Raw genomic sequence first — 25,397 nt, forward strand, 5'->3', positions numbered from 1 at the left:
AGCTGTGGGAGGGGGAGAGAGTTATTGTACTGTTCTGGAGAAGAGGAAGGGGTACTCTCTCATTCTTCCACCATGCTCTACATCAGTCTGACTGTCCGGTGTATTGTTATACTCACCCCCGAACGATTTTCCACTGATGTGAGTCTACTGCTAGGAGCTGCGAGAGTGTGTGTGTGTGTGGACGTGGACGTGGATGGGATAAAAGTGTTATTGTGCTGTTGACTGTGCAATGTTTATTGCTTGGAGACCATGTATTTCCCCGCTGCAGCCTTTTCTGCTTCTGTGGCCTGGAGTAGGGGAGGGGTGAGGGGATGCTCCTTCCCTCATCCACCATGCTCTGTGTAGGTGTGACTTTCCAGTGTATTGTTACGTCAACCCCCAAGCAATTTTCCACTGATACAAGCCTACTGCTGGAGGCTGCGGGAAGGGGAGAGAGTGGCTGGTTGATTCGAATGTGAGTGACTTCATTGAGGGTTTAATGTTTATTGTATATTTGGTTTTCTTTGTATAATTGCATCATTGTAGCTTTGTGTTTGTAGCAATGTTATATAGCGAAACGGGGTCTGTGTATACATGGCACGGTAGGCAGCATGTGGCACAGTGCTTAGCACTAGGACTGCGGCGCTGAGGACCCAGGTTCGAATCCCAACCCTGGGTCACTGTCCGTAAGGAGTTTGCACATTCTCCCTGTGTCTGAGTGGGTTTCACCCCCACAACCCAAAGATGTGCTGGTTAAGTGGATTGGCCATGCTAAATTGCCCCTTAATTGGAAAAGAAAAATAATTGGCTACTCTCAATTTATTTTTAAAAACTGCATGGCACGGTCCCTTTTCCCGTTTGGTTAATGGTCACTGTGATATATGATATATGTTTTTTATCTTGTTGTATAAAGGTACTGTTGACCATTTAATAAACAAAATATTCACAAGTGGCTTCGCATGGGTACATATGCCATGTATCCAGACAATAATTATTGCATCGTATTTCAATCAAACTGTGAAGCCTGAACAGTTTGCCAGACCTCTAGAAGTGTCAGCACTATAGAAGCACCAGCCAACAATCAATACTCCAAGAGCTGGGCTTTAGCACTGCGGATATCCTCGCGACCAAAGGGTATATGTGGATCAGCAGAGGGCACGTGAGCACAATCTCCCTAATGTTACTGGCAGGGGTCAGGGGCTGCTCACGTGGCTGGGGGAGGTGGGGCGGGGGAGAAGAACTGGCTTGCTGGATGGCATGAAAGGCAGGACACATATGGAAAGCTTGGGGGATTTGAGGGTCCCGAAGTGAAAGCCTGAACTGATTATTGGCCCCTCACTTTCTCCAATTACTTACAGATACCAAAATGATGTCAGTCCTGCAGAGGATGCCCTTGCAGTGCTGGTGGCAGCCCAGGTGGCCAAATGCCAGAGAAGACAGCAGTATCAATGCAGGCTGGAGGTGGCACCCCATGTCCAGGCCACCGCGTGCACTGACGTTCTGGTCACTCACAAGACCCAGCCACTCATCAGGCCAAGGAGGAACCAAGAAGGCGATGACAATGATGGCCCAAAGTGTACGGCTGTCATTTGTCTTTCGAGGAGATGACGGACGCATGTGTCACAAGAGACGCAATCTCAAGAAAGAGACAGTGTGGCACCTGTGCCATGCCCTTGTGGACTTGGCACCCCATGGAAGAGAAGGACACATGCTCCACCTGAACCTCTATGCAACCAGTTAATTCGAGGGCTCGAGCTGGGACGTGAGGCTTTTTCCAAGCTGCAGCCCACAAGTGCATCCCTGAAGTCACGGATGTCCTGTATGCCCAGGAATCAAAGATGATAAACTTTGAGCTGGACCAAGCCCACCAAGATGCCCGAGTTGCAGGATTCTCCGACATCACCAGGATGCCCCAGGCCCAGGGAATAATTGATGGCACGCATGTCGCCCTGAGTGCACCGGGTCATCAGGGTGTGCCCTTCATTAACAGGAAGAGGTTCCACTCCCTGAATGTTCAACTCGTATGTAACATATGTGCATACATTCCAGGGAGTGTGCATGACAACTACATGCTGGGATACATCCCCTGCATTTTCGAGGTCCACCCCAGGATGACGGGTTAGCTCATCGGGGATAAGGGCTAAGGAAATGGCTGATGACCCCAGTGCAAAGGCCAGAGAGGGAGGTGGAGACCCGATATACGGCCCACGTTGCCATCAATGCGGTCATTGAGCTTTGCATTGGATGGCTCAAAATGCAGTTCTGATGCCTAAACCGCTCTGATGATGTATTGCAGATCAGCCCCTCCCCTAGAAGGTCTCCCACTTTATGGTGGAATGCTGTGCCCTCCACAACCTGGCACAGCAGCAAAGTGACATGCTGAGGAGGAACAGGATGGTGGTCATCTTCCGGGATTCTATAGATTCTGGAACAGTCCCTGCAGATTGGAGGGTAGCTCATGTCACTCCAATATTCAAAAAGGGAGGTTGAGTGAAAGCAGGGAATAATAGACCAGTAAGCCTAACATCGGTAGTGGGGAAAATTCTTGAATTCATTATCAGGGACTTTATAGCGGAACATTTAGAAAGCAGTGGCAGGATCAGTTAGAGACAGCATTGATTTATGAAGGGGAATTTACCATAGCCATAGAATTTACAGTGCAGAAGGAGACCATTCGGCCCATCGAGTCTACACCGGCTCTTGGAAAGAGCACCCTACCCAAGGTCAACACCTCCACCCTATCCCCATAACCCAGTAACCCCACCCAACACTAAGGGCAATTTTGGACACTAAGGGCAATTTATCATGGCCAATCAACCTAACCTGCACATCTTTGGACTGTGGGAGGAAACCGGAGCACCCGGAGGAAACCCACGCACACACGGGGAGGATGTGCAGACTCCGCACAGACCGTGACCCAAGTCGGAATCGAACCTGGGACCCTGGAGCTGGGAAGCAATTGTGCTATCCACAATGCTACCGTGCTGCCCACAATCATGCTTGACAAGTCTGTTGGAATTTTTTGAAGATGTAACAAGTACAGTTGACAAGGGGGAGCCAGTCGATGTGGTATATTTGAACTTTTTTGACAAAATCCCACATTAGGGATTATTGTGCACAATTAAAGCGCATGGGATTGGGGGGAGTGTATTTAGGTGGATAGAAAACTGGTTGGCACAGAGGAAACAAAGAGCAGGAATTAATGAGTTATTTTCAAATTGGCAGGCAGTAACTAGTGGGGTGCCACAGGGTTCGGTGCTTGGACCACAGCTATTCACAATACATATTAATGATTTGGATGAGGGAACAAAACATAACATCTCAAAGTTTGCAGATGATTCCAAGTTGGTGGGAGGGTGAACAGGTTGGGCGAGTGGGCAAATCAATGGCAGATACAGTATGATTTGGATAAGTGTGAGGTTATTCACTTTGGAAGCAAAAACAGGAAGGCAGATTGCTGCCTCAACGGTTGTAAATTGGGGGAGGGAATGTGCAGCGGGACCTGGGTGTCCTTGTGCACCAGTCGCTGAGGTAAGCATGCAGGTGCTGCAGGCGGTAAAGAAGGCTAATGATATGTTGGCCTTCATTGTGAGGGGTTTTGAGTTCAGAAGCAGGATGTGTAGCTGCAATTATACAGCGCCTTAGTGAGGCCACACCTGGAATATTGTGTGCAGTTTGGTCTCCTTTCTGAGGAAGGATGTTCTCGAGGGAGTGCAACAAAGGTTTACCAGACTGATTCCAGGCATGGCGAGACGGTCATATGAGGAGAGATTGACTAGGTTAGGATTGTTCTCGCTGGAGTTCAGAAGAATGAGGGGGGATATCATAGAAACTTATAAAATTCTAACGGGACTAGACAGGGTAGATGCAGGGAAGATGTTACCAATGATGTGTGGGTCCAGAACCAGGGGTCACAGTCTGAGGATTCAGGGTAAACCAGTTTGGACAGGGATGATGAGACATTTCTTCACCCAAAGAGTGGTGAGCTGTGGAATTCATTACCACAGGAAGTAGTTGATGCTAAAACATTGAATATATTCAAGAGGCAGTTAGATATAGCACTTGAGGTGAATGGGATCAAAGGCTACGGGAGAAAGCAGATTAGGCTATTGAGTTAGATGATCAGCCAGGATTGAGATAAATGGTGGAGCAGGTTCGAAGGGCCAAAAGGCCTCCTCCTGCAACTATCTTCTATGTATCTATGTGACATCTGGCCTCGTCTGAAGAGGAGGAGTTGGGGAAGGAGGAGATGGAGGATGAACCCAGGGAGGAGCCGCAAGAGAAGCTGGATGATGGAGGACAGGCAGCAGTGTCGAGGGCATGCCCGCAGGACCAGGCAGGCCCTCATCCTTACCAGATTCTCATAGGATGAGGCTTTGCCTGTCAGCTCACCCCTTCCCCCAAAAACCGCTCCATCCACCCATTCCACCCCTTCCCCCCCCCATTCCCCTCCATCCAATCCCCATTCCCCTCTATTCAACCCCCCCCCCCCCCCACATACCCCCGCCTTTTCCTTCAGAATTGAACCCGGGTTCCTGGTGCTGTGAGCCTGCAGTGCTAATCATTGTGCCACCATACCACCCTTGCTTGTTGTAAATTATTTTGCAGGTATACTCCATCTATCACACACACACACACAGAGTACAATCCACCTCCCTTTACGGCACTGCATCCCAGATCATAACATAGTATGATAAAAGTTTCCTTATATCCCCTCTTTCTTTTTGCCAATGATCTTACTGTTGTAGAGGAGTTGAATGCGATTGTGGATGAGTATCTGTTCTCTTGGTTATTAAATCTGATTGGTAAATTGCTGCTTATGTAATTGTCACAGTCTCATGGAGAAACTCTTCTCCTTCAACTTATGTTGTTCATTTCTCCAAACCCTCAGCTCGTCACAAGCGCTACCCGACATGCAATCACCCCACTCCTCTCTCTCCTCTAATTCTTCAGTGCTGCTCCCATCTCCTAACTCCTGCTGCTTTTGCTACAGCAGTTCAAAAGTTGCTGTTGATATAGGGGAATTTCTGAATTCTCTCAATGCTAGTCAACAACTGCAACAACAGCAGGAAGTCAGAGTCTGGAGAAGTACAGAAGGAGGAGCTCAGGACATGTCAAGAGGCAAAGCCTGGAGTGACACTGCTATTCATTATGCAGATAAAATGTTAATTGTGCACATGAAGCCTGGATGGTTGACTTGTCTGCAGAGGATTTTTAAAAATCCCATGAGTCAAATCCAATTCAAGTTGGACCTCAATAAACATTTGGCTGGGGCTGTAGTTCTTTGAGATTTTGAAGGGGTGGGGTGAGGTACAAACTGTTGCGACATGAAAGTCTTCTCTGGTACCATATGATTTATTTCTGTTATGACACAAGGCTCAATAAGCCAGTCTGTCGGTTTTAACTCATCTGACAATACATTGGAGCATGTCTAAACCCACTCCACCATATGTTGTTGACATTGCATTCTCATACCTGAGTATGTGCTGTGCATGCATATCTTCTTTGGATACCAGGGTCGCACATAGTGTCTTCTAGACAAAAGCTAGCTTTGTGTCCTTCAGCTACTTTCCTCTGTGTGCTGGCCTGCAACAGATCGTAATGGCTAAACTGATCCATACTGTGATAGTGCCTGGAGTAAAAAAAATTCATAGACAATGTGTTATTATCGAGAAATGGATGCTCCATGATAGCTGACTGGATGGGTACCAATGTGAACCTGCACTAAACAGATCAGGAATTTCAAAACTGTGTCTGCCAAGTTAGCTGTGTGCTTGGACAGATGTTAGGACACCACACTTGGCCTCAGTGCCCCCAAGAGAGAAAACAAAATAGTTATGCTTTCTGCTCCTGATTCCTGTCTAATGATTAAAGTTAGAAAATGAGAGTACATGAATTTCAAGTATGGACTTAGTTGGACTTTTCTATGATGACCATTGTGGATGCATATCCTGATCCAAACATTCACATTCAATGACCATGTGGATCTGATGCTGGAGCTTCCATTCACCATGGAATTGTACCCTAATATGGAGAGGGAAGTATAGAAAGGAAACACTTCACCCAGTTTCAGTGCAACTCCTGGTGGCACATGGCCATAAAATAAATTTAATCCAGCACAAATTGGTGATAAATTAGCAATCTCCCCCAAGTAAACTACAGGACAGCCAATTTGCAGCAGTACCTGACACTTGTGCAGTCGCGCTGTTTTTGTAAGGCTCAGATTAAGGAAATATGAAAGACTTTTGCATTGTTCTATATACACAAGCTTGCCATCCTCCCATTGATTCTGTCTATACCTCCCACTGTCTCAGGCAGGCAGACTGCATTTTCAGAGACCCCTCACACCCAGGCTTTGCCTTCTTCCAGACCTTTCGATCAGGCAAAAGATACAAAAGTCTGAAGACCCGCACATCCAGACATAGGAACAGCTTCTTCCCCACAGCTACTAGACTCCTCAACGACTCTCCCTTGGACTGATCTGTTCCCTGTAAGAACGCTATTCACGACACCTTGCGCTGCTTTTGTTTGGCCCTTGTTCCGCACTGTAACCAATCACTATTTGTTGATGTACCATTTGTCAATGAACTCTGTCGATTATTTTTTGTCTATTATGTACCTACTGTGTACATTCCCTTGGCCGCAGAAAAATACTTTTCACTTCGGTACATGTGACAATAAATATCAATCAATCAGCAATGACTGCAGAATAGCTGATGTTACTAATGAGTACATGGGGCGCGATTCTCCGCTCCCCAGGCCGGGTGAGAGAATCGCGGGAGGGCCGCTCTGGCACCACCCACAATTCTCCCACCCCCCCCCCAAAATGGCGTGTCGCGTTTTGCGACACGCCGCCCGGAGAACCGCGGGTCGCCGTTTTTCACGGGGACCCGCGATTCTCCAGCCCGGATGGGCCGAGCGGCCTGCCATTCCCGACCTGTTCACGCCGGCGGCAACCACACCTGGTCGCTGCCGGCGTGAACATAGCGCGAACGGTATCGTCACTAAGGCACCGGCGGCTGCGTCATTATCGGCGCGAGTTTCACGAAACGCCGCTCTTAGCCGCCCCCTGGGGCGGGGGGGGGGGGGGGGGGGGGGGGGAGGATAGGGGACGAGGAGCGGCCTCCAACGCCGTCGTGAAACACTCCGGGTTTCACAACGGCGTCGGCCGTTGCGGAGAATTCCGCCCATGAAATGAGGGAGTGTTTAATTTGTGTGGGGTTTATTCAAGATGCGCAAAGATCATGGCTCTTACAACACAAACGGAAGTCTCTCGTGAATTTAAAGGGGAGGTTAAAGGTTTCCCAAGCCCCAGGGCTAAACAGCTTTGAATCAGCTTGTAGACCAATCTGAATGTGCAATTCTGATCAAATAAATGGAGTTATTTGAGGACACAGGTAACTATTCTCTATCAGTATCAGTTACCTTTCCCTATCAATGTTTTCACCAAGAGCAACCCTGGAAGTAATGAGATGCAAAAATGGTGGAAACAAATTAGATTTTAAAAACACAACAAATATTTGAAGATAGGGAAATGACTTTGTATGAAAGACTTTTCGTACCATTTAACAAAAATGTACAAAAAAGTGATACCAGTGGACCAGTACTGCATAGTCATCCACTTTTTAAGAGAACAACCACATACATGTATGCTGAGAAAAGCTCAAAACTGAAATATGCCCAAAACATTGCATTTTTCAATTGTCTGAGAAAAAGGCCTGTCAACTCTCCCGCACTACCTTGGTAATGCTGCCCACACAAACACTGCTGCTCATTCTCAGAACTCAATGCTTAAATATTTGTAATGTATGAAGGATCATTTTTCTTCCCAAGTGTCTTAATATGAGAATGCCAAAACCCGTGGTTAAACTCACAATGGGCAGGACCTCTTTGAAATTGTGGAGCATTTGATGTCGGTGAATGAGCTTTGTTTGACCCTAGCTGAACTAGCTATAATCTCTTGCAGTTGCACAATGATTCATCACAAACAGAGGAAGAACTAACAGAGAGACAGACCCAAGCGAACATAAAGAGTGCTTTGTTGGACAATATATGACATCACCACGACTTTGAAAATATCACTTAACCCAAATTATCCTGAGACTTGAAGAGAAATAGAACAGCTTTATTCCTTCTCCATGTTATGGCCGTAGGAAAGATCAACACAGAACATCGAGTTCTTTGACACGAAAGATGATTTATAAATGAGATGAACATGTGGAAAGATAACTAACGAATTATGATACAAACAGTAACAAATAAATGAATTCAGTGAATTCTCCTGGAGCTATTTCTAGTACGACTATCTTCTTGGACGACTTACTACCAACTGCTGGATATCTCGAGTCACATGGTAGATCTCTATCGCCACCAGGTGGTTTCTAGGTCATTTTGATAATTATATACATTGATAGACAACTATCACAAAACTGTACACAGGCATATCACCACACACCATATATAATTATTGGAGTTAAATCTAAAGCTCATCTTTTACCTTAAAAAAGTTTATTCCAAGGCCAGCTTAGCAAAGTGATAGCCTCTTTCTGTTCCCGCACACCCAATTCTTCCAGCTGTGTCCACTTATAGCTGCACATGGTGGCACAGTGGTTAGCACTGCTGGTGCACAGCATCCCGGGGATCTGTGTTCGATTCCGACCTTGGGAGACAGCCTGTGTGGAGTTTGCACATTCTCCCAGTGTCTGCATGGCTTTCCTCCGGGTGCTCCGGTTTCCTCTCACATCAAACGATGTGCAGGTTAGGTGGATTGGCCATGCAAAAATTGCCCCTTAATATCCGATGATGCACAGGTAGGTGGGGCTGCTGGAATAAGGCGGGGGAATGGGCCCAGACAAGTTATTCTTTCAGAGGGTTTTTGCAGACTTGATGGGCTGAATAGCCTCCTTCTGCACTGAAGGAATTCTATCACCTATCTTTAACAATACAATTAGCTTAACAATGCAATTTCCAAAGGATGCAATTGCTGATGCATTGACAACAGCCCATGAACAAGACCACCACTGGTTTGGAGTTTTCACAGCAATACAGATGAAGCTGTGAAGCGAAAGCTCCAAGTACACAACAAAACCCAGAAAACAATATTAGGTGATTAAAATGAGAAGATCTATTCAAACATATCAAGAAGCCCAGGTCAGGAAGCATTGCTAACATTTCACATTACACTGAGGTCTATGCACTCGCCTGGCTTGATACCAATCCTTACAAGGCAATTATTAGGGCATCATTAGATACAGTCATAAAATTATTCCAAGGTTCAACTGCCCAGGTGAAGAAGGAATTTGCAAGATAAAAGTGGAGAATTAAAGAAATCAATTAAATGTTTGCCATGTTTCAGAATCTTGAGGCCTTTTTGATAAATGCGAGTGGATGTAAGAGGGTGCGATTCTGGTCTTAAATAGCGTTATTTATGTTTACAACCTGAGCCATTTACCATGCCGCTCACAGATATTCTATTTCATATGGGGCTGGTTTAGCTCACTCAGCTAAACCGCTGGTTTTTAAAGCAGACCAAGCAGGCCAGCAGCACGGTCCGATTCCCGTACCAGCCTCCCCGGACAGGTGCCGAAATGTGGCGACTGGGGGCTTTTCACAGTAACTTCATTGAAGCCTACTCGTGACAATAAAGCCATTTTCATTTTCATTTTCATATGGCTCCGGGCTTAAAGTTTGCCTGACTTTGGGAGGTTGACAAAACTGGGATTTAGTCCCTGTTCTCTGTTCACTAAAGTAAAGCAAAGGAATGCTTTCATGAAGCAAGACTATCCAACATCAGGAGAAGTGATAGGGTACGGTTGATCTGTAGCACCAATAGTGCTTTCTGTTGTAAAATGCCACTTTCCATTGCTCAGACCAACTGTTTCAGAGCAGGAAATATGAAACTGATGCAGCTTTCCACAATGCAATATGTTGCATCTTATTTTGACTATGTTGTTGGCTCAAACATGCTTGGCAATGATGCTTGATAAGTTAATGCAGTAATAATATGGTCAAATGGACTTATTTTTACCCACAATCAGAACAACAGAATGTAATAGACATGTTTGAAACACACTGGCCATTTAATTTCCTGCCTGGAAGCAAACTCACATTTGTTGTACTTACTGGTGACAACTGTGCCATTCCCAGGTGTGCCGCGGCCTGTTTGGGAGGAAGTCAGCCGTCCCTTGATTTTTGACTCTTTGAGGAAACCGTAGAAGCACCCGAATGCTGAGGTCATTCGTTCTAGGACTATAGGCAGACCTGAAGCAAAAAGACAGACATGCTTTAAGCATAGAATTATTTCTCAAAAAACAACGGTTATATGAGGCGGATCATTTTGAGCCAAGTATTTGCCTTCCAATGTAATTATTCTTAGCGAAATGACAATAGTTGTACAAGAACCAAGAATGCACAGTATATCAAAGGCATCCAGATGCAGACAGAATAAGGGGCAGGGAGGGGTTTTGTGGTTTGATTTTTCACCTTTGCTAATGAGAGCAACTTGAAACCCTGATAAACTACCTTCTCCACATCATGAGGCAGCAGGGTAAATTATAATTTGGACAATGCGATATTCAGACTGTTCAGAAATTGCAGCACACACTGGGGTATTTTTCAAAATCAAATCTCAGACAGCAACCTGGCAAAGTGGATATCACGCCCATTGTGGACTCTGCCAAATTTTCTTCCCACTGGAACCATTGAAAATGACAGTGTGAAAGTTGGATTATACGATTTAAAACCAGTTGATTGGTGAACTCACCAACGAAGAGCGACAGTGGGATGAGACCCTGAATATTACTCAACTTATGTGAAGTTGTTTAAAAGCTTTATGTTCTGCTTGGTTAGACCTATACAGACCATTGGCTAAGAAACCATATCCGGGATTCTCCGAGCCTCCGCACCGAAATCGCACCGGCGCGGGGGCGGAGAATGGGGTCTCAGACCTGCTATCGGCTCCAAAGCTGGGACGCGATTCTCCGGCGATTGGGGAACGGCACCAGTCGCGCGCGCAGTCGACGCGGTGCCGGTCAAGGGCTGTTGAAAGAGGCCCCCGCGGCGATTCTCTGCGGTCGACCAGCCGAGTTCCGCCGGCGTGGTTCCCATATGGTTTCACCCAGCGGGAGCTCGGACTCATGGTTGCGTTAGCCGTCCTGGTGGTGGGGCGGGGGATCAGACTCCGGAGGGGCCTCCACGACGGCCAGGCTCGCGATCGGGACCTACCGATCGGTGGGAGCGCGTTATCCGGGGGGTCCATCTTCTTTCACGCCGGCCCACTGTTACTCCGCAATGTTGCGTGGGGGCCGGCGCAAAAATGGCGGACCCGCGGCCGGAAGTACAGAGCCTGTATTAGCAGGAGGAGCTGCGCAGCGCATGCTGGGGCCCTGCTATCTCTCTTGAAGTCGGAGAACTTGACCTGAGAGTGCTTGAGCCAGCCTAAAAGGGAACTTTACTCTGCATCTAGCTTAAATTGTACCTGTCCTGGTAGTACTTAATGGGACAATGTAGAGGGAGATTTACTCTATCGAACCCGTACTGTACTTGATTTGTAAGTATTTGCTGCTGTTATAGAGTGGCTCATTTGGATAAATGTTCCATTCCTCGGCACAAATAAATCTCGCACCTTGATGTGAACACAAACTAAAAAAAAGTTTTAAAATTCACTATTGTTATTTGGGCAATAACATATTTTGATCACTGTGAGTGTGGATTTGGGGTATCTAAAGAGAACTAATTTGCATCAGCAACCAAGAAAAACAACTTTTTTAGAAAGGCTCTCTGTTTTTTTTAAAAGGAAAAATCTAAGTTAGTTTTAATCTTAAATAGAAAAGTGATGGTGATTTTACACCCTATTACCACAAGATTACATAGCAGGCATAATCACCATCCCCAATATTGAGCCAACACTTAATGTTGGGTTGGCAACTGTGAAGAGAGGTAAATACAATAAGAGTAGCTTTGTGGAGAATATAATCTTACAGCCACTGTGGTTGAGGATGGGATTATGTCCAGGGAATAGTGGTTAGGAGATGCAATAGATGAAGCAGAAGGCATTAGTGGTCTGGAAGTGCACTCGGAAGGCAAAGTTACTTGTAGTTGGTATGTTTACAGCAGTGCTGTTCGCCAACTTTTGTTGAGGCCCACAAATCAAAACTTGGTTAAAGACTGTCTGCCATGCTCCAATAACATTGGATGGAGAACACACATAGTACCTGCAATATTCCACATTGACATATGTAGAAGCTAGGTGCTTTAAAAAGAAATCATTCATTTGGTGTGGGCATCGCTGCTAATGCTAGTATTTGCCCAAAGCCAGCATCTTGAATCATTGCAGTCCATGTGATGTATTCACAGTGCTGATGCAAAGGAAGCTCTCCAGATTTTTGACCCAGGAACAGAGGAGCCACCATGATGTTGTTCCATGTCAGGGTGGTGTGTGGCTTGGAGGTTAACTTGCAGGTGGTGGCGATACCATGTGGCTGTTACCCTTGTCTTTTTAGATCAGTGTTTTTCAAACTTTTTTTCCCGGGACCCACTTTCACCAACCGGTCGATCTTCGCGACCCATGCTGGCCGACCTTCATGACTCACCGTTTTCGCTTATCTTTAATGCAACAGGTGAGCCCACTTGCTCCTCAGAATCTCACTTGCTTTGTTATTCAATGTTACATTTCTTTCTGCTGAGGACTTCTACTGATTATTTAAGTTCTCGCTGCATCCTTTGAGAAAAAACAGAGATTTGTCCTCGAACACGTCATGCTTACTCTTCAAATGCCTTTGAAGGTTTGAGGGTTTGAAACTCTCATTTGCCAGCCTTTCCTACATATAACACACTTAGGCTTTGCTTCCTGATTTGCAGTGGCAAATCAAACCAATCACTACCTCAAGAAAACATCTTTCTACTGCTTTGTTCTGGATTTCAGGTTTTCTTTTAGTAGGCTGTTCACCAGAGGTCCTGGAGCTCTGACTGTATACAGCTCATACTAGCACTGCTTTGTCCTGACGTGTACTCTCCTGTGCAGCTCTCTCCACCAGATTCAGTTGTGAGTTCCTGACCAGGAGGTACACTGCCTGTTTGTATCTCTGGTCATCTCTTCCTTATACCAAAACAATCGATCTTCAGTTCTTCCCAATCCCGTTGCCTTGCTTGCTCACAGCTAGAAAATGGAGGAATCTCTCCTCTGGTTTCACGGCAAAAGCACAGATGTATAGGGCGCGTGACACAGTGTATGTGCCGGGCGCGTGACCTGCTCTCTGCCGCTGCCGCTGCTTCTGGCTGGAATACAACATCATTCGCATTTAAAAGCCAGTGGCGGCCGGCATTCTCAATTTAAAAGCCAGTTGTGGCTATTGGATGCTTGTCCCGCAATGGGGGACACCACAACCGATTGCTGCATGACCGTTCCGACACCCGCCCCGCCTGCGGGTTGTGGCCAGCAGATTGGAAAACCCTGTTTTAGAAAATAGAGGTCATGGGTTGTGGAAGCTGCTATCAAAGGTGGCTTCATGGGTTGCTGCAGTGAATATTATAGATGGTAAACAGTGCTGTCAATGTAGATCAGTGGTGGAGGCATTGAATGTTTAACATGGTGGGTGGGGTGTGTAATAATTAAAGTTGATGTTACTACTGGGCCGGAAGAACGCAAAATGGAATCCTGACTCAAAAGACCGTACCTTTTACTTTTTTTTGACAATATGGACAAATGGAGTCACAGGGCTACCAATTCACTTTGAACAACAAAAACATTTATTAAACGCAATAAGTTTGACGATGATACAATACTCCTTCATTCCCACTTATCTTCACAATGTACACAGATTTAAAGGATAACATGGGTTACAAAATATATCTTACGCTATAATGGTCTCAGTAAATACATAATCCCTTTTAGCTCACATGCTGACTGTGGTCAGACACACTCCACTCTAAAACCAAGTGAGCTTCTGTGGATTCCTCCTCAAATCCCACCCCCAGATTCTTACACCATGAACCACTTTCATTCACTGGACTCCAGCTTCCACAAGTGATTTCAAACTCCACTCTCAAGAAGACATGCTTTTGAATCTTCTTTCAAAAAATTCTTCCCTCCACTCTTCCCAACAGAGGTTTTACAACTCATTTCAGTATTCCTCTGTCTTGAATGCTTTCAAAGGCTGTAGTAAGATATCACTCACCCTCCAGCCACCTTCACCAATTTCTTCACTTTTCAGCTCCATCTTTAGCTTCAATGAACAAGGCCCTGTTCAAATTCAGGTTTCTATTTAATCCTTAGACTTCAGACTTCCTGGAACATCTCTTTTCAATCTCTAGTTTCCATTCCAATCTCTTCTTTAGTTTCTGGTGTTCCTTTTGGGAAGTTTGCTTTTTGTAGCTCCCTTGTCCTGCTTCTGGCAGAACTGAGAGCTGTTCCCTCTCTAGCTTCCTCGTCCCGTCAGCTATGAATTCAGCAAAATCATAAGGTCTGCCTTTCCTCAGGTGGCTCTGGGTTGCTAAGCAACCTCTCATTCTTTCTCCAAGATCATGCTTACTTTTCACATTGTAAACTCTCTCATACAATGCAGCCACACTTTGAACCAAAATGAAAACCCCCCATACAGGCAGACACCTTTGTTCAACATGAATCTTTGTTCAACATAATAAACGCTATCACAATATAGGCCTTCTTCACGGCTCTATCCACTTGAGTGGCAACCTTCAGAGATCTGTGGACATGAACCCCAAGATCTCTCTGTTCCTCCATATTCCTCAGAATCCTGCCGTTGACCCTGTAATCCGCATTCAAATTTTTCCTACCAAAATGAATCACCTCTTACTTATCAGGGTTAAACTCCATCTGCCATTTTTTGGCCCAGCTCTGCATCCTATCAATGTCTCTTTGCAGCCTACAACAGCCCTCCACCTCATCCACTACTCCACCAATCTTGGTGTCATCAGCAAAGTTACTGACACACCCTTCAGCCCCCTCATCCAAGTCATTGATAAAAATCACAAATAGCAGAGGACCCAGCACTGATACCTGTGGTACACCACTGGTAACTGGTCTCCAGTCTGAAAATTTTCCATCCACTACCAACCTCTGTCTTCTATGTGATAACCAGTTACTTATCCAATTGGTCAAATTTCCCTCTATCCCACACCTTACTTTCTTCATGAGCCGACCATGGGGAACCTTATCAAACGGCTAACTGAAATCCATGCATATGACATCAACTGCTCTACCTTCATCTACACACTTGGTTACCTCCTCAAAGAATTCAATCAAATTTGTGAGGCAAGACTTACCCTTCACAAATCCGTGTTGACTATCCCGGATTAAGCTGCATCTTTCCAAATGGTCATAAATCCTATCCTTCAGGACCTTTTCCATTAACTTACCGACCACCGAAGTAAGACTAACCGGCCTATAATTACCAGGGTCATTCCTATTCCCTTTCTTGAACAGAGGAACAACATTCGCCACTCTCCAGTCCTCTGGCACTATCCCCATGGACAGTGAGGACCCAAAGATCAAAGCCAAAGGCTCTGCAATCTCATCCCTTGCCTCCCAAAGAATCCTAGGATATATCCCATCTGGCCCAGGGGACTTGTCGACCCTAAGGTTTTTCAAAATTGCTAATACATCCTTCCTCAGAATATCTACCTCCTCCAGCCTACCCACCTGTATCACACTCTCATCCTCAAAAACATGGCCCCTCTCCTTGGTGAACACTGAAGAAAAGGATTCATTCAACGCCTCTCCTATCTCTTCTGACTCCATGCACAAGTTCCCACTACTGTCTTTGACCGGCCCTAACCTCACCCTGGTCATTCTTTTATTTCTCACATAAGAGTAAAAAGCCTTGGGGTTTTCCTTGATCCGACCCGCCAAGGACTTCTCATGCCCCCTCCTAGCTCTTCTAAGCCCTTTTTTCAGCTCATTCCTTGCTACCTTGTAACCCTCAAGTGACCCAACTGAACCCTGTTTTCTCATCCTTACATATACTTCCTTTTTCCTTTTGACAAGACATTCAACCTCTTTTGTGAATCATGGTTCCCTCACACGGCCATTTCCTCCCTGCCTGACAGGGACATACCTATCAAGGACACGCAGTATTTGTTCCTTGAACAATCTCCACTTTTTATTTGTGCCTTTCCCTGACAGTTTCTGTTTCCATCTTATGGTCCCTAATTCTTGCCTAATTGCATCATAATTACCCCTCCCCCAATTATAAACCTTGCCCTGCCATATGGCCCTATCCCTCTCCATTGCCATAGTGAAAGACACCGAATTGTGGTCACTATCTCTAATGAGGTCTATAGCTGCATGACCCTGGCAGAAACCAAACCGAGCATCTGGGAGTTTACTGCATAGTAAGTACTGTACCATTTGATAGCATTATATCTATCTGATATTTTCCATCATTTTGCAGATGATTAAGAGCAGGCTGATGGGGTGGTACTTGTCCAGATTGGATTTGTCCTGTTTATTGCGGACAGAATAATACTTGCACAATTTTCCATATTCTCTGATAGATTCCATTGTTATTGGCTAGGGGAACAGCTGGTTCTCGACTACAAATCTTCAGTACTACAGTTGGGATGTTGTCAATACCCACACCTCTTTCTGTAGTCAGTGTCATAAATCATTTCTTGACATCACTTGGAGTGCATCAAATTGGCTGAAGACTGGCGTTGGTGATACTGGGATATTAGGAGGAGACGGAGATGGATTACTCACATGACACTTCTGGCTGAAATGGATTGCAAATGTTCCAGCCTTGTCTTTTCTACAAATGTGCTGGGCTTCCCCATCATTGAGGATGGAGATGTGTGTGGAGCCTCCACCTCCTAGCTGATTAATTGTCCACCACCATTCATGACAGGATGTGGTAGGGTGAAAGAGTTTTTATCCAATTTGTTGGTTGTGGGGTTGTTTTGCTCTGTCTATTGAATGCTGTTTTCACTGTTTAGCATATGTGTAGGTCTATGCTGTAACTCTTCATTTTAAGGAATGTCCGGTGCTGTTCCTGAATTAATCTCTTGCATTCATCATTGAATCAAAGTTGATCCCCTGGCTTGATGGTAATGGTAAGAGTGAGGGATATGCTAGGCCATGAACTTACAAATTGTGGTTGAATGCCATTCTATTGCTGTCCATGGTCCAAAATGTCTCATGGATGCCCTGTTTTGAGTTGCTAGATTTTTTCCTCAAGAATGGAAAAAAAACTTATAGGCCAGTTAGCCCCACAGGAGTTTCAATAGGTCTTTCTTGTGTGCTTTGTGGGTTCTATAAAAACTATTACCTCCCATAATATTCCTTCATTGCTTCTCACTGGAAAGAAAGACAGGAATTGGCAGTCAATCTGGGATAAGCGAACACACCACAGCGATGGAGATTATGATAGGAGACTGATATAGGTGAAGCTACAAAGGGTTCATAGCTGAAAGGGAAAAGAGGCTCCAAACAATCTGTAGTACATTTTGAGAACACTCTTAAGGCCATAACCTGAAGATTGGTCATTGAGAATGGAACATCAGGTGACAATTGGAAGGATAAATAGAAGGACACATTCATTAAATAGTAGATGTTGTAGAGACTGGTAGCTGGCAGGAGTAGGAACATGCCCTCAGACAGCTACAATGGTGAATGGACAATTCCATTTTATCATCTTTGGTCTAATAGATTAAACTGCTGCCTCCAAGTCAGAAGGTCATAGTTACAAGACCCACTCCAGGACCTTCGTACTTAATCCAGGCCAACATTACAGTTCAATATAGAGGGAGTGCTGTATTCGTGGAGGTGCCCAATGTTAAATCTGCCCTCTCAGATGGGCATAAAGATTTATATCTGATGAGTGGAGGAGTTCGCCCTATGTTTATGCAAATAAGTTACCTTTCCAATCAATACTATTGAAACAGTTCAATTGGTCATTAGTCTCTTTGCTGCTTGTGGTTTCTTGCTGTGCATAAACTGACTTGACTTATTTAATTGGCTTTGGGAACAATCTGTGGTTGTAAGAAGTTCTTTCTTCACAATCAACAGGCTTTTAAAACTAAGCTTGGCAGCATCAAACCGACCCTACTTGGTTAACAGCTTATCACCAACTCTTTTTAAGGTTGGTGAGGTCTCACGCTATGGGGATTGGCCCAACAGCCAGACTTCTCAATAACAAAAAAAAACTATTGGAGCAGATGATGGGGGGCAAATTAGTAATTGTGTTCCCCCAGGGCAAATATTTTAGGACTGTTTCATTTCAGACAGTATCGCCAGTGAAGCTGGCTATTGAAGACTGTCTGCTACTTCCTACTTCAATGGATTTGGATCACGTTAAACTAATTGGGCCAAGTCTCACATATGAAGGATATTAATTTTTATAAATAGTTATATTCTTCATCATGCCATATTTTTCTAGTCTTACTGTTGCCAGGTAATCATTACATTCCAGTGTTTTTTTTTTCAATTTTGTAACCTGTGGTACTGAATGAAATGTCACCACACTTTTCTGCTTAAGTTTTTAAAAGAGACCAAATTTTATCTTAAAGGACCAAGACCACTGCTATACTGCTATGTGATTGAGTTGGCTCAAAAATATTACTTCCATAGAAACTACAACATAGAAGGAGTTCAACATAACTCTATGTGGAGAGCAACTTCAACAAGTTATGCATATGCTGGTGCAAGACCTCAACAAGGAGCTATCTTCCTACTTTCTTTTAATTCCCAGAGCCTTTTTCCAACCTTTCTTTTACTGGACTGGAATGTTACTGCTGGAAACAAGAAAACTAGCAAAGGAATTTTAGGTTCTTCTTTGCCTGAACCATTTCACATGGCATTTAAATATGTTAACGATTCCCAGCAAAAAAGTGACTCACCCGAATATAACAGAAAAAGCCCCAACCTTAACCCCTAATTTTTGCTATCAATTGATTTTGGTCAGGGTGGCAATTAGTAATACAATTAGCTGCAGTATTTGGGTAGGAACGAACTGGTTAAGGCAGCCCGTTCCTAAACTTTGGCAATACAAGCCTTTTTGGGATGTCAAGTGAGGGCAGGATCAAGCTCAGCTGCAATCCCCTGCAGCTGAATAGCTGGCTGACACTCATAATCTAAATTCACACATATTTAAATAAGGGACTGAACTTGTAACCCAGCAAAGTTTAAGGGAGGTAACAACAGAAAGAAGTATATTTTATAGCTCAACATCAATGATAGGGATTAGGTATGTATTCGTTAAAAAAATAGCCTTGATTCACCACACCTCTAACACACTTTATTTTGTGTTCAGTGCTAGATGGTCCAACATCTTTCATTGCCTTTAGCAAGGTTTTGGAAGAAGAAACATACATTTGGTTTGGCCATAAGACAAGTACTTGCTATCCACCTTAGTCCTCAATGCTCAGCCCTGTTGGTTGATGCCAAAACAAAACCCCGACTGTGCAGAATGAATGCCAACCATACACCCATACCCACAACTGCCAATCTTTAAGTGCAACAGCTGCTCAGACAGCCAGACCTTCCTCATGTTGTTGGCATGCCAGCCTATAGTGTTTTTTTTTTGGTCGCTTCCTGGGCCACATCTCTTGTTTCTACACATCCTCCAATGCCTTTGTGGGTCTGATAGGTAAGACAGAAGCCTGATATGACTTTGCCCTCTCCAGGGGCAGGAGAAAAGAGAGGAAATGAAATCAGGCAAAGGAAACAGTCAAACAATTGGCTAGCACTGCGGCTTCACAGTTCCAGAGTCCCAGGTTCGATTCCCCGCTGGGTCACTGTCGGTGCGGAGTCTGCACGTTCTTCCAGTGTCTGCGTGGGTTTCCTCTGGGTGCTCTGGTTTCCTCCCACAGTCCAAAGATGTGCAGATTAGGTGGATTGGCCATGCTAAATTGTCCTTAGTGACCAAAAAGGTTAATAGGGGCTATTGGGCTACGGGGATAGGGTGGAAGTGAGGGATTAAGTGGGCCGAATGGCCTACTTCTGCACTGTATGTTCTATGAAACAAGGGAATCAAGTTTTTAAGAAGTCATTTACTTCAAGAAAAACATAATGGTTAATGAAATATGAAAGAACACACGGAAATATGTCGAGAGAGCAGCAGATGTATACACATTTTTAAATTATACTTTTAGAAGTATTTTGCAATTCAGATTTCAACATTAAAGTTCAACGAGTAGGTTTTGACTTTGCACATGATGTAAAATGGCTGACTAATGAGTCAGCAACCGACAGAGAGATGGAAAATGGGCTGTTAAATCACTGTAACCCATTTTACATGATTGTACAATGTCAAGATCTACCTCAATAGATTTAATACAGTACTAGCAATGCTTGTTTCATTGTCACGTTAAGCATTCGTGCCATGGTGTACGGAGCAAAAGACAAACCTGATCAACCCAAAACGAGGGAAATTTCCTTGGTCCTGCTGGCAGGTAAAGTGTTAGTTTCTGATTTTAGATATTTACGATAATCATTATTAGTGTCACAAGTAGGCTCACATTAACACTGCAATAAAGTTACTGTGAAAATCCCCTACTCGCCACACTACAGCACCTGTTTGGGTACATTGAGGGAGAATTCAAAATGTCCAATTCACTTAACAAGCACATCTTTCGGGACTTGTGGGAGGAAACCGGAGCACCCGGAGGAAACCCACGCAGACTGTGGTGAATGTGTAACCACTATAATTCACACTGTACATTACAGTGTCCCTGTTGGCTGCATCTGTGAGCCATTGCGTAGCTCTGCCCACAGGGGGAGGTGAGGTCCTGCGAGTCCGCCTTCAGTTCAGCATAGTCGCAGGCAGGCTCAGTTGTAGGCTGATTAAAGCCACAGTTTACTTCAACTTGTGTCTCTGAATGAATTGATGGTCGCATCAATTTAATCGACTTAAAAACTACTATGGAATCAGCCCTCAAACCTGACCGACTGGAACTCGATCAACAGGCTGCAGAAGCAAAGGAATTTTTTTTGCATTGGCTTCGGTACTTCAAGGCCTACCTGACTGCGTCGACTACCTCCTCTGTTACAGAAGAACAGAAACTCAGTCTTCTCCACACACAGGTGAGCTATCGTATTTCTACTCACTTGATGTAACTGACTGTTATATTGAGGACCTCGCGATACTCGACCGCCTATACGTGCGGCCTGTGGAAGAAGTCTACGCGCGACACATCTTTACAACTCGCCGCCAGCATCCTGGGGAGTCGCTAGAAGACTATCTGCGCGACCTTAAAGCCCTAGCACGCGAATGTAACTTCCAGGCCGTGACAGCCTCCCAGCACATGGAACTCGCCGTCCGAGACTTGTACGTTGCAGGGGTCCGATCCAATTATGTGCGGCGGCGTCTTCTCGAGAAAGGGGCCCAGGACAAGGAGGACACGGTAAAACTAGCAACCTCATTAGAGGTCGCTTTCCAAAGCCTAACTGCGTTCCCGGCCAATCACGCGACCCCATCGTGGACCCTCGACCAGAGACTGCCCCAGGCCTGCGCCACGCGGCCACCCGCCCACCACGGAGGGCTATCGTGCCACTTTTGCGGCGAGCCCCAACATCCCCGGCAGCAATGCCCGACCCGCAATGTGACCTGCAGCAGCTGCGGGCGGAAAGGGCACTTTGCTAAGGTCTGCCTGGCCAGAGCTAAAAAAACTCGAACCCTAACCCGAACACTCGCTCCTCCGACTCCCAGGCCCGCAGACCCCGCAATGTGGCAGCGAGTCTGCCGACTCCGCCTTCGCACAACATGTGCGACTCATGGGGGCCACCATCTTGGCAATCCTCCCCCACGCAGCAGGCCATGTGTGATCCATGGGGGCTGCCATCTTGGGCGCCATCTTCCTCGCCGCTCGCCACGTGTGATCCATGGTGGTGGCCATCTTGGATGCCATCTTCCTCGCCACCCGCCACGTGCTATCAACGGAGGCCGCCATCTTGGCCATCACCCGCTACGCTATTCAAAGATTACAACTTTCCGCGAACAGTCATCACGGGGCCACTCCAGCACCGCCGACCATGCCACCGACTACCCGCAGCTCAGTGCAGTCACTTTGGATCAGTCGCGGCCAAAGCACCGCAAGAGCTCCATGATGTCCGTCCAGATCAACAGATACGAGACACCGTGCCTGTTCGACTCCCGCAGCACTGAGAGCTTCGTTCACCCAGATCTGGTAAGGTGCTGCTCGCTCCCGATATTCCCGACACAGCAAACAATCTCCCTCGCCTCGGGGTCGCACTCAGTTCAAATACAGGGACGCACTACTGCGACTCTGACAATACAGCGCGCCGACTACACCAATTTCCAAATGTATGTGCTCCCAGACCTCTTCGCCCCCCTCCGCCTAGGACTGGATTTCCAGTGCAACCTCAGGAGCCTAACACTCAGCTTTGGCGGACCCCTTCCCCCACTCACTATATGTAGTCTAGCAACTCTGAAAATCGACCCCCCCTCCACTCTTCGCTGATCTCACCGCCAACTGCAAACCAGGAGGTATAGTCTGCAGGACAGGGTGTTTATCAGATCCAAAGTCCGGCGTCTCTTGCATGAAGGAATCATAGAGGCCAGTAATAGCCCCTGGAGAGCTCAGGTGGTGGTCGTCAAAACCGGGGAAAAACTCCGGATGGTGGTTGATTACAGCCAGACCATTAACCGGTTCACACACCTTGATGCGTACCCCCTCCCCCGGATTGCAGACATGGTAAATCAGATCGCCCAGACGGGCATATTCTCCACAGTGGATCTGATGTCTGCATACCACCAGCTCCCAATCCGCCCGGAGGACCGCCACTACACGGCATTCGAGGCAGACGGCCGCCTTTTCCATTTCCTCTGGATTCCCTTTGGCATCACGAACGGGGTTTCGGTGTTCCAACGAGCAATGGACCGAATGGTGGACCAGTAAGGGCTGCGGGCCACATTTCCGTACTTGGATAACGTCACCATCTGCGGCCATGACCAGCAAGACCACGACGCCAACCTCCACCGATTTCTCCAAACCGCCCAAAAACTCAATCTCATCTATAATAAGGAGAAATGCGTTTTCCACACAACCAGGCTAGCCATCCTCGACTACGTCGTGGAAAACGGGGTCCTAGGCCCCGACCCTGACCGTATGCGCCCCCTCTTACAACTCCCTCTCCCTCACTATTCCAAGGCCCTCGAGAGCTGCCTCGGATTTTTTTCATACTACGCCCAGTGGGTCCCCCAGTAAGCGGACAAGGCCCGCCCACTATTTAAGGCCACACTCTTCCCACTGTCAGCCAAGGCTCGCCAGGCCTTCAACTGCATTAAGGCGGACATCGGCAAAGCCTCCATGCGGGCGGTAGATGAGTCCGTCCCATTCCAGGTGGAGAGCGACGCCTCAGAAGTCGCTCTCGCTGCCACTCTGAACCAGGCAGGTAGGCCAGTAGTGTTCTTTTCCTGAACCCTCTCCGCTTCGGAACTTCGACACTCCTCAGTCGAAATGGAAGCCCAAGCCATTGTGGAAGCCGTACTGGAGGAACTACCTCGCTGGTAGGAGGTTTACCCTCATCACCGACCAGAGATCGGTTGCCTTTATGTTTGACAACACGCAGCGGGGCAAAATCAAGAATGACAAAACCTTGAGGTGGAGGATTGAACTCTCCACCTATAATTATGATATCGTATATCGTCCTGGGAAACTCAATGAGCCCCCAGATGTCCTGTCCCGCGGCACATACGCCAGCGCACAAGACGACCGACTACAGGCTATCCACAATGACCTCTGCCATCCGGGGGTCACCCGGCTCGCCCACTATATCAAGGCCCGCAATCTGCCCTTCTCCACCGAGGAGGTTAAAGCCGTCACCAGGAATTGCCCAATCTGCGCGGAGTGTAAACCTCACTTCTATAGACCAGACAAGGCCCACCTGGTAAAGGCACCCCGGCCCTTTGAACACCTGCGTATTGATTTCAAAGGGCCCCTCCCTTCAAACAACCGTAACATCTACTTTCTCAATATTATAGATGAGTTCTCCCGTTTCCCTTTTGCCATCCCATGCCCTGATATGACCACCCCCACAGTTATCAGAGTCCTGCACAGCGTCTTCACCTTGTTTGGTTTCCCCAGCTACGTCCACAGTGACAGGGGTTCGTCCTTCTTGAGCGACGAACTGCGTCAGTACCTGCTCGGCAAGGGCATCGCCTCAAGCAGGACTACCAGCTATAACCCCAGGGGGAACGGGCAGGTGGAGAGGGAGAGCTTGACGGTCTGGAAGACCGTCCTACTGACCCTACGGTCCAGGAATCTCCTGACCTCCCACTGACAGGAGGTCCTCCCCGATGCGCTCCATGCTATTAGGTCCCTCCTTTGTACGGCCACAAACCAGACTCCTCGTGATCAATTATTTGTCTTCCCTAGGGGCACTACCACGGGGGCCTCGCTTCCATCCTGGTTGAGGACACCGGGCCCTGCCCTCCTTCGGAAGCACGTCCGGACACACAAAACAGACCCCCTGGTAGAGAGGGTCCTGCTCCTGCACTCGAACCCCCACTACGCGTTTGTCGAACACCTCGATGGCCGACAGGACACCGTTTCCCTCCGGGACCCGGCACCCGCAGGATCTACTACCACTACCGCCGATGTATCTCCCAAGCTACACCCCACCCGACCTCCCATGCCCTGCGCCCCTGCACCTATTTGCTTCCCGCACTCCATTCCACCCAACACACCAGTCCGCAGGAACGAAGCTCAGGAAGAACCACCCCCGGAGTCTACCCTTGGACTCGCACCGAACATCCTTCCACAGCCATCCAAAGCGGCAGCAACACCAGTGCTTCGTCGGTGGCAACACACGATTCGGGCGCCGGACCGACTGAACTTGTAGACCCGTCACCCCCGCCGGACTTGATTTTGTAACAGGGGGTGAATGTGGTGAATGTGTAACCACTATAATTCTCACTGTACATTATTGTGTCCCTGTGGGCTCCATCTGTGAGCCGTTGTGCGGCTCTGCCCACAGGGGGAGATGAGGAGCATGTACAGGGCTCCGCCCTCGGCTCCGCCCCATTCAGGAAGTATAAGTGCTGTGGCCCTGCGAGTCCGTCCTCAGTTCAGCATAGTCGCAGGCAGGCTCAGTTGTAAGCCAATTAAAATCACATTCCAGACTCCACACAGTGACCCAATCCGGGAATCAAACCCAGGTCCCTTGCGCTGTGAAACAACAGTGCTAACCGCCATGCTACCATGCCTCCCATATGACAAGGTCCCTCATGGCAGACTGGTACAAAAGATAGAGTTGCATGGGATGTGGCGTGTGCTAGCTAGATGGATAAAGAACTAGCCTGGCAACAGAGAGTAGCAGTGAAAGGGAGTTTTTCAGAATGGAGATCTGTAACTAGTGGCGTTCCACAGGGAACAATGCTTGGACCACTGTAGTTTGTAATATGTATAAATGATCTGGAGGAAAATGTAAATGGTCTGATTAT

The 25,397-nt window shown here is 46.8% G+C and overlaps 1 protein-coding gene across 1 annotated transcript in view; it reads right to left on the reverse strand.

Moving 5' to 3' along the window:
- The window catches only part of LOC119953615 (protein-lysine 6-oxidase-like), a 53,300-nt gene that overhangs the window by 19,477 nt on the left and 8,426 nt on the right, over positions 1-25,397 (reverse strand). Inside the window, exons 3-4 of the mRNA XM_038778059.1 lie at positions 10,102-10,239; positions 5,455-5,611 (exon numbers count right to left, since the gene is read on the reverse strand). Of these exons, the coding sequence (XP_038633987.1) occupies positions 5,455-5,611; positions 10,102-10,239 (295 nt within the window). The remainder of the gene's footprint in view (positions 1-5,454; positions 5,612-10,101; positions 10,240-25,397) is intronic.

The sequence above is a fragment of the Scyliorhinus canicula genome, chromosome 18, assembly GCF_902713615.1.
Source record: "Scyliorhinus canicula chromosome 18, sScyCan1.1, whole genome shotgun sequence".
NCBI lineage: Eukaryota > Metazoa > Chordata > Chondrichthyes > Carcharhiniformes > Scyliorhinidae > Scyliorhinus > Scyliorhinus canicula.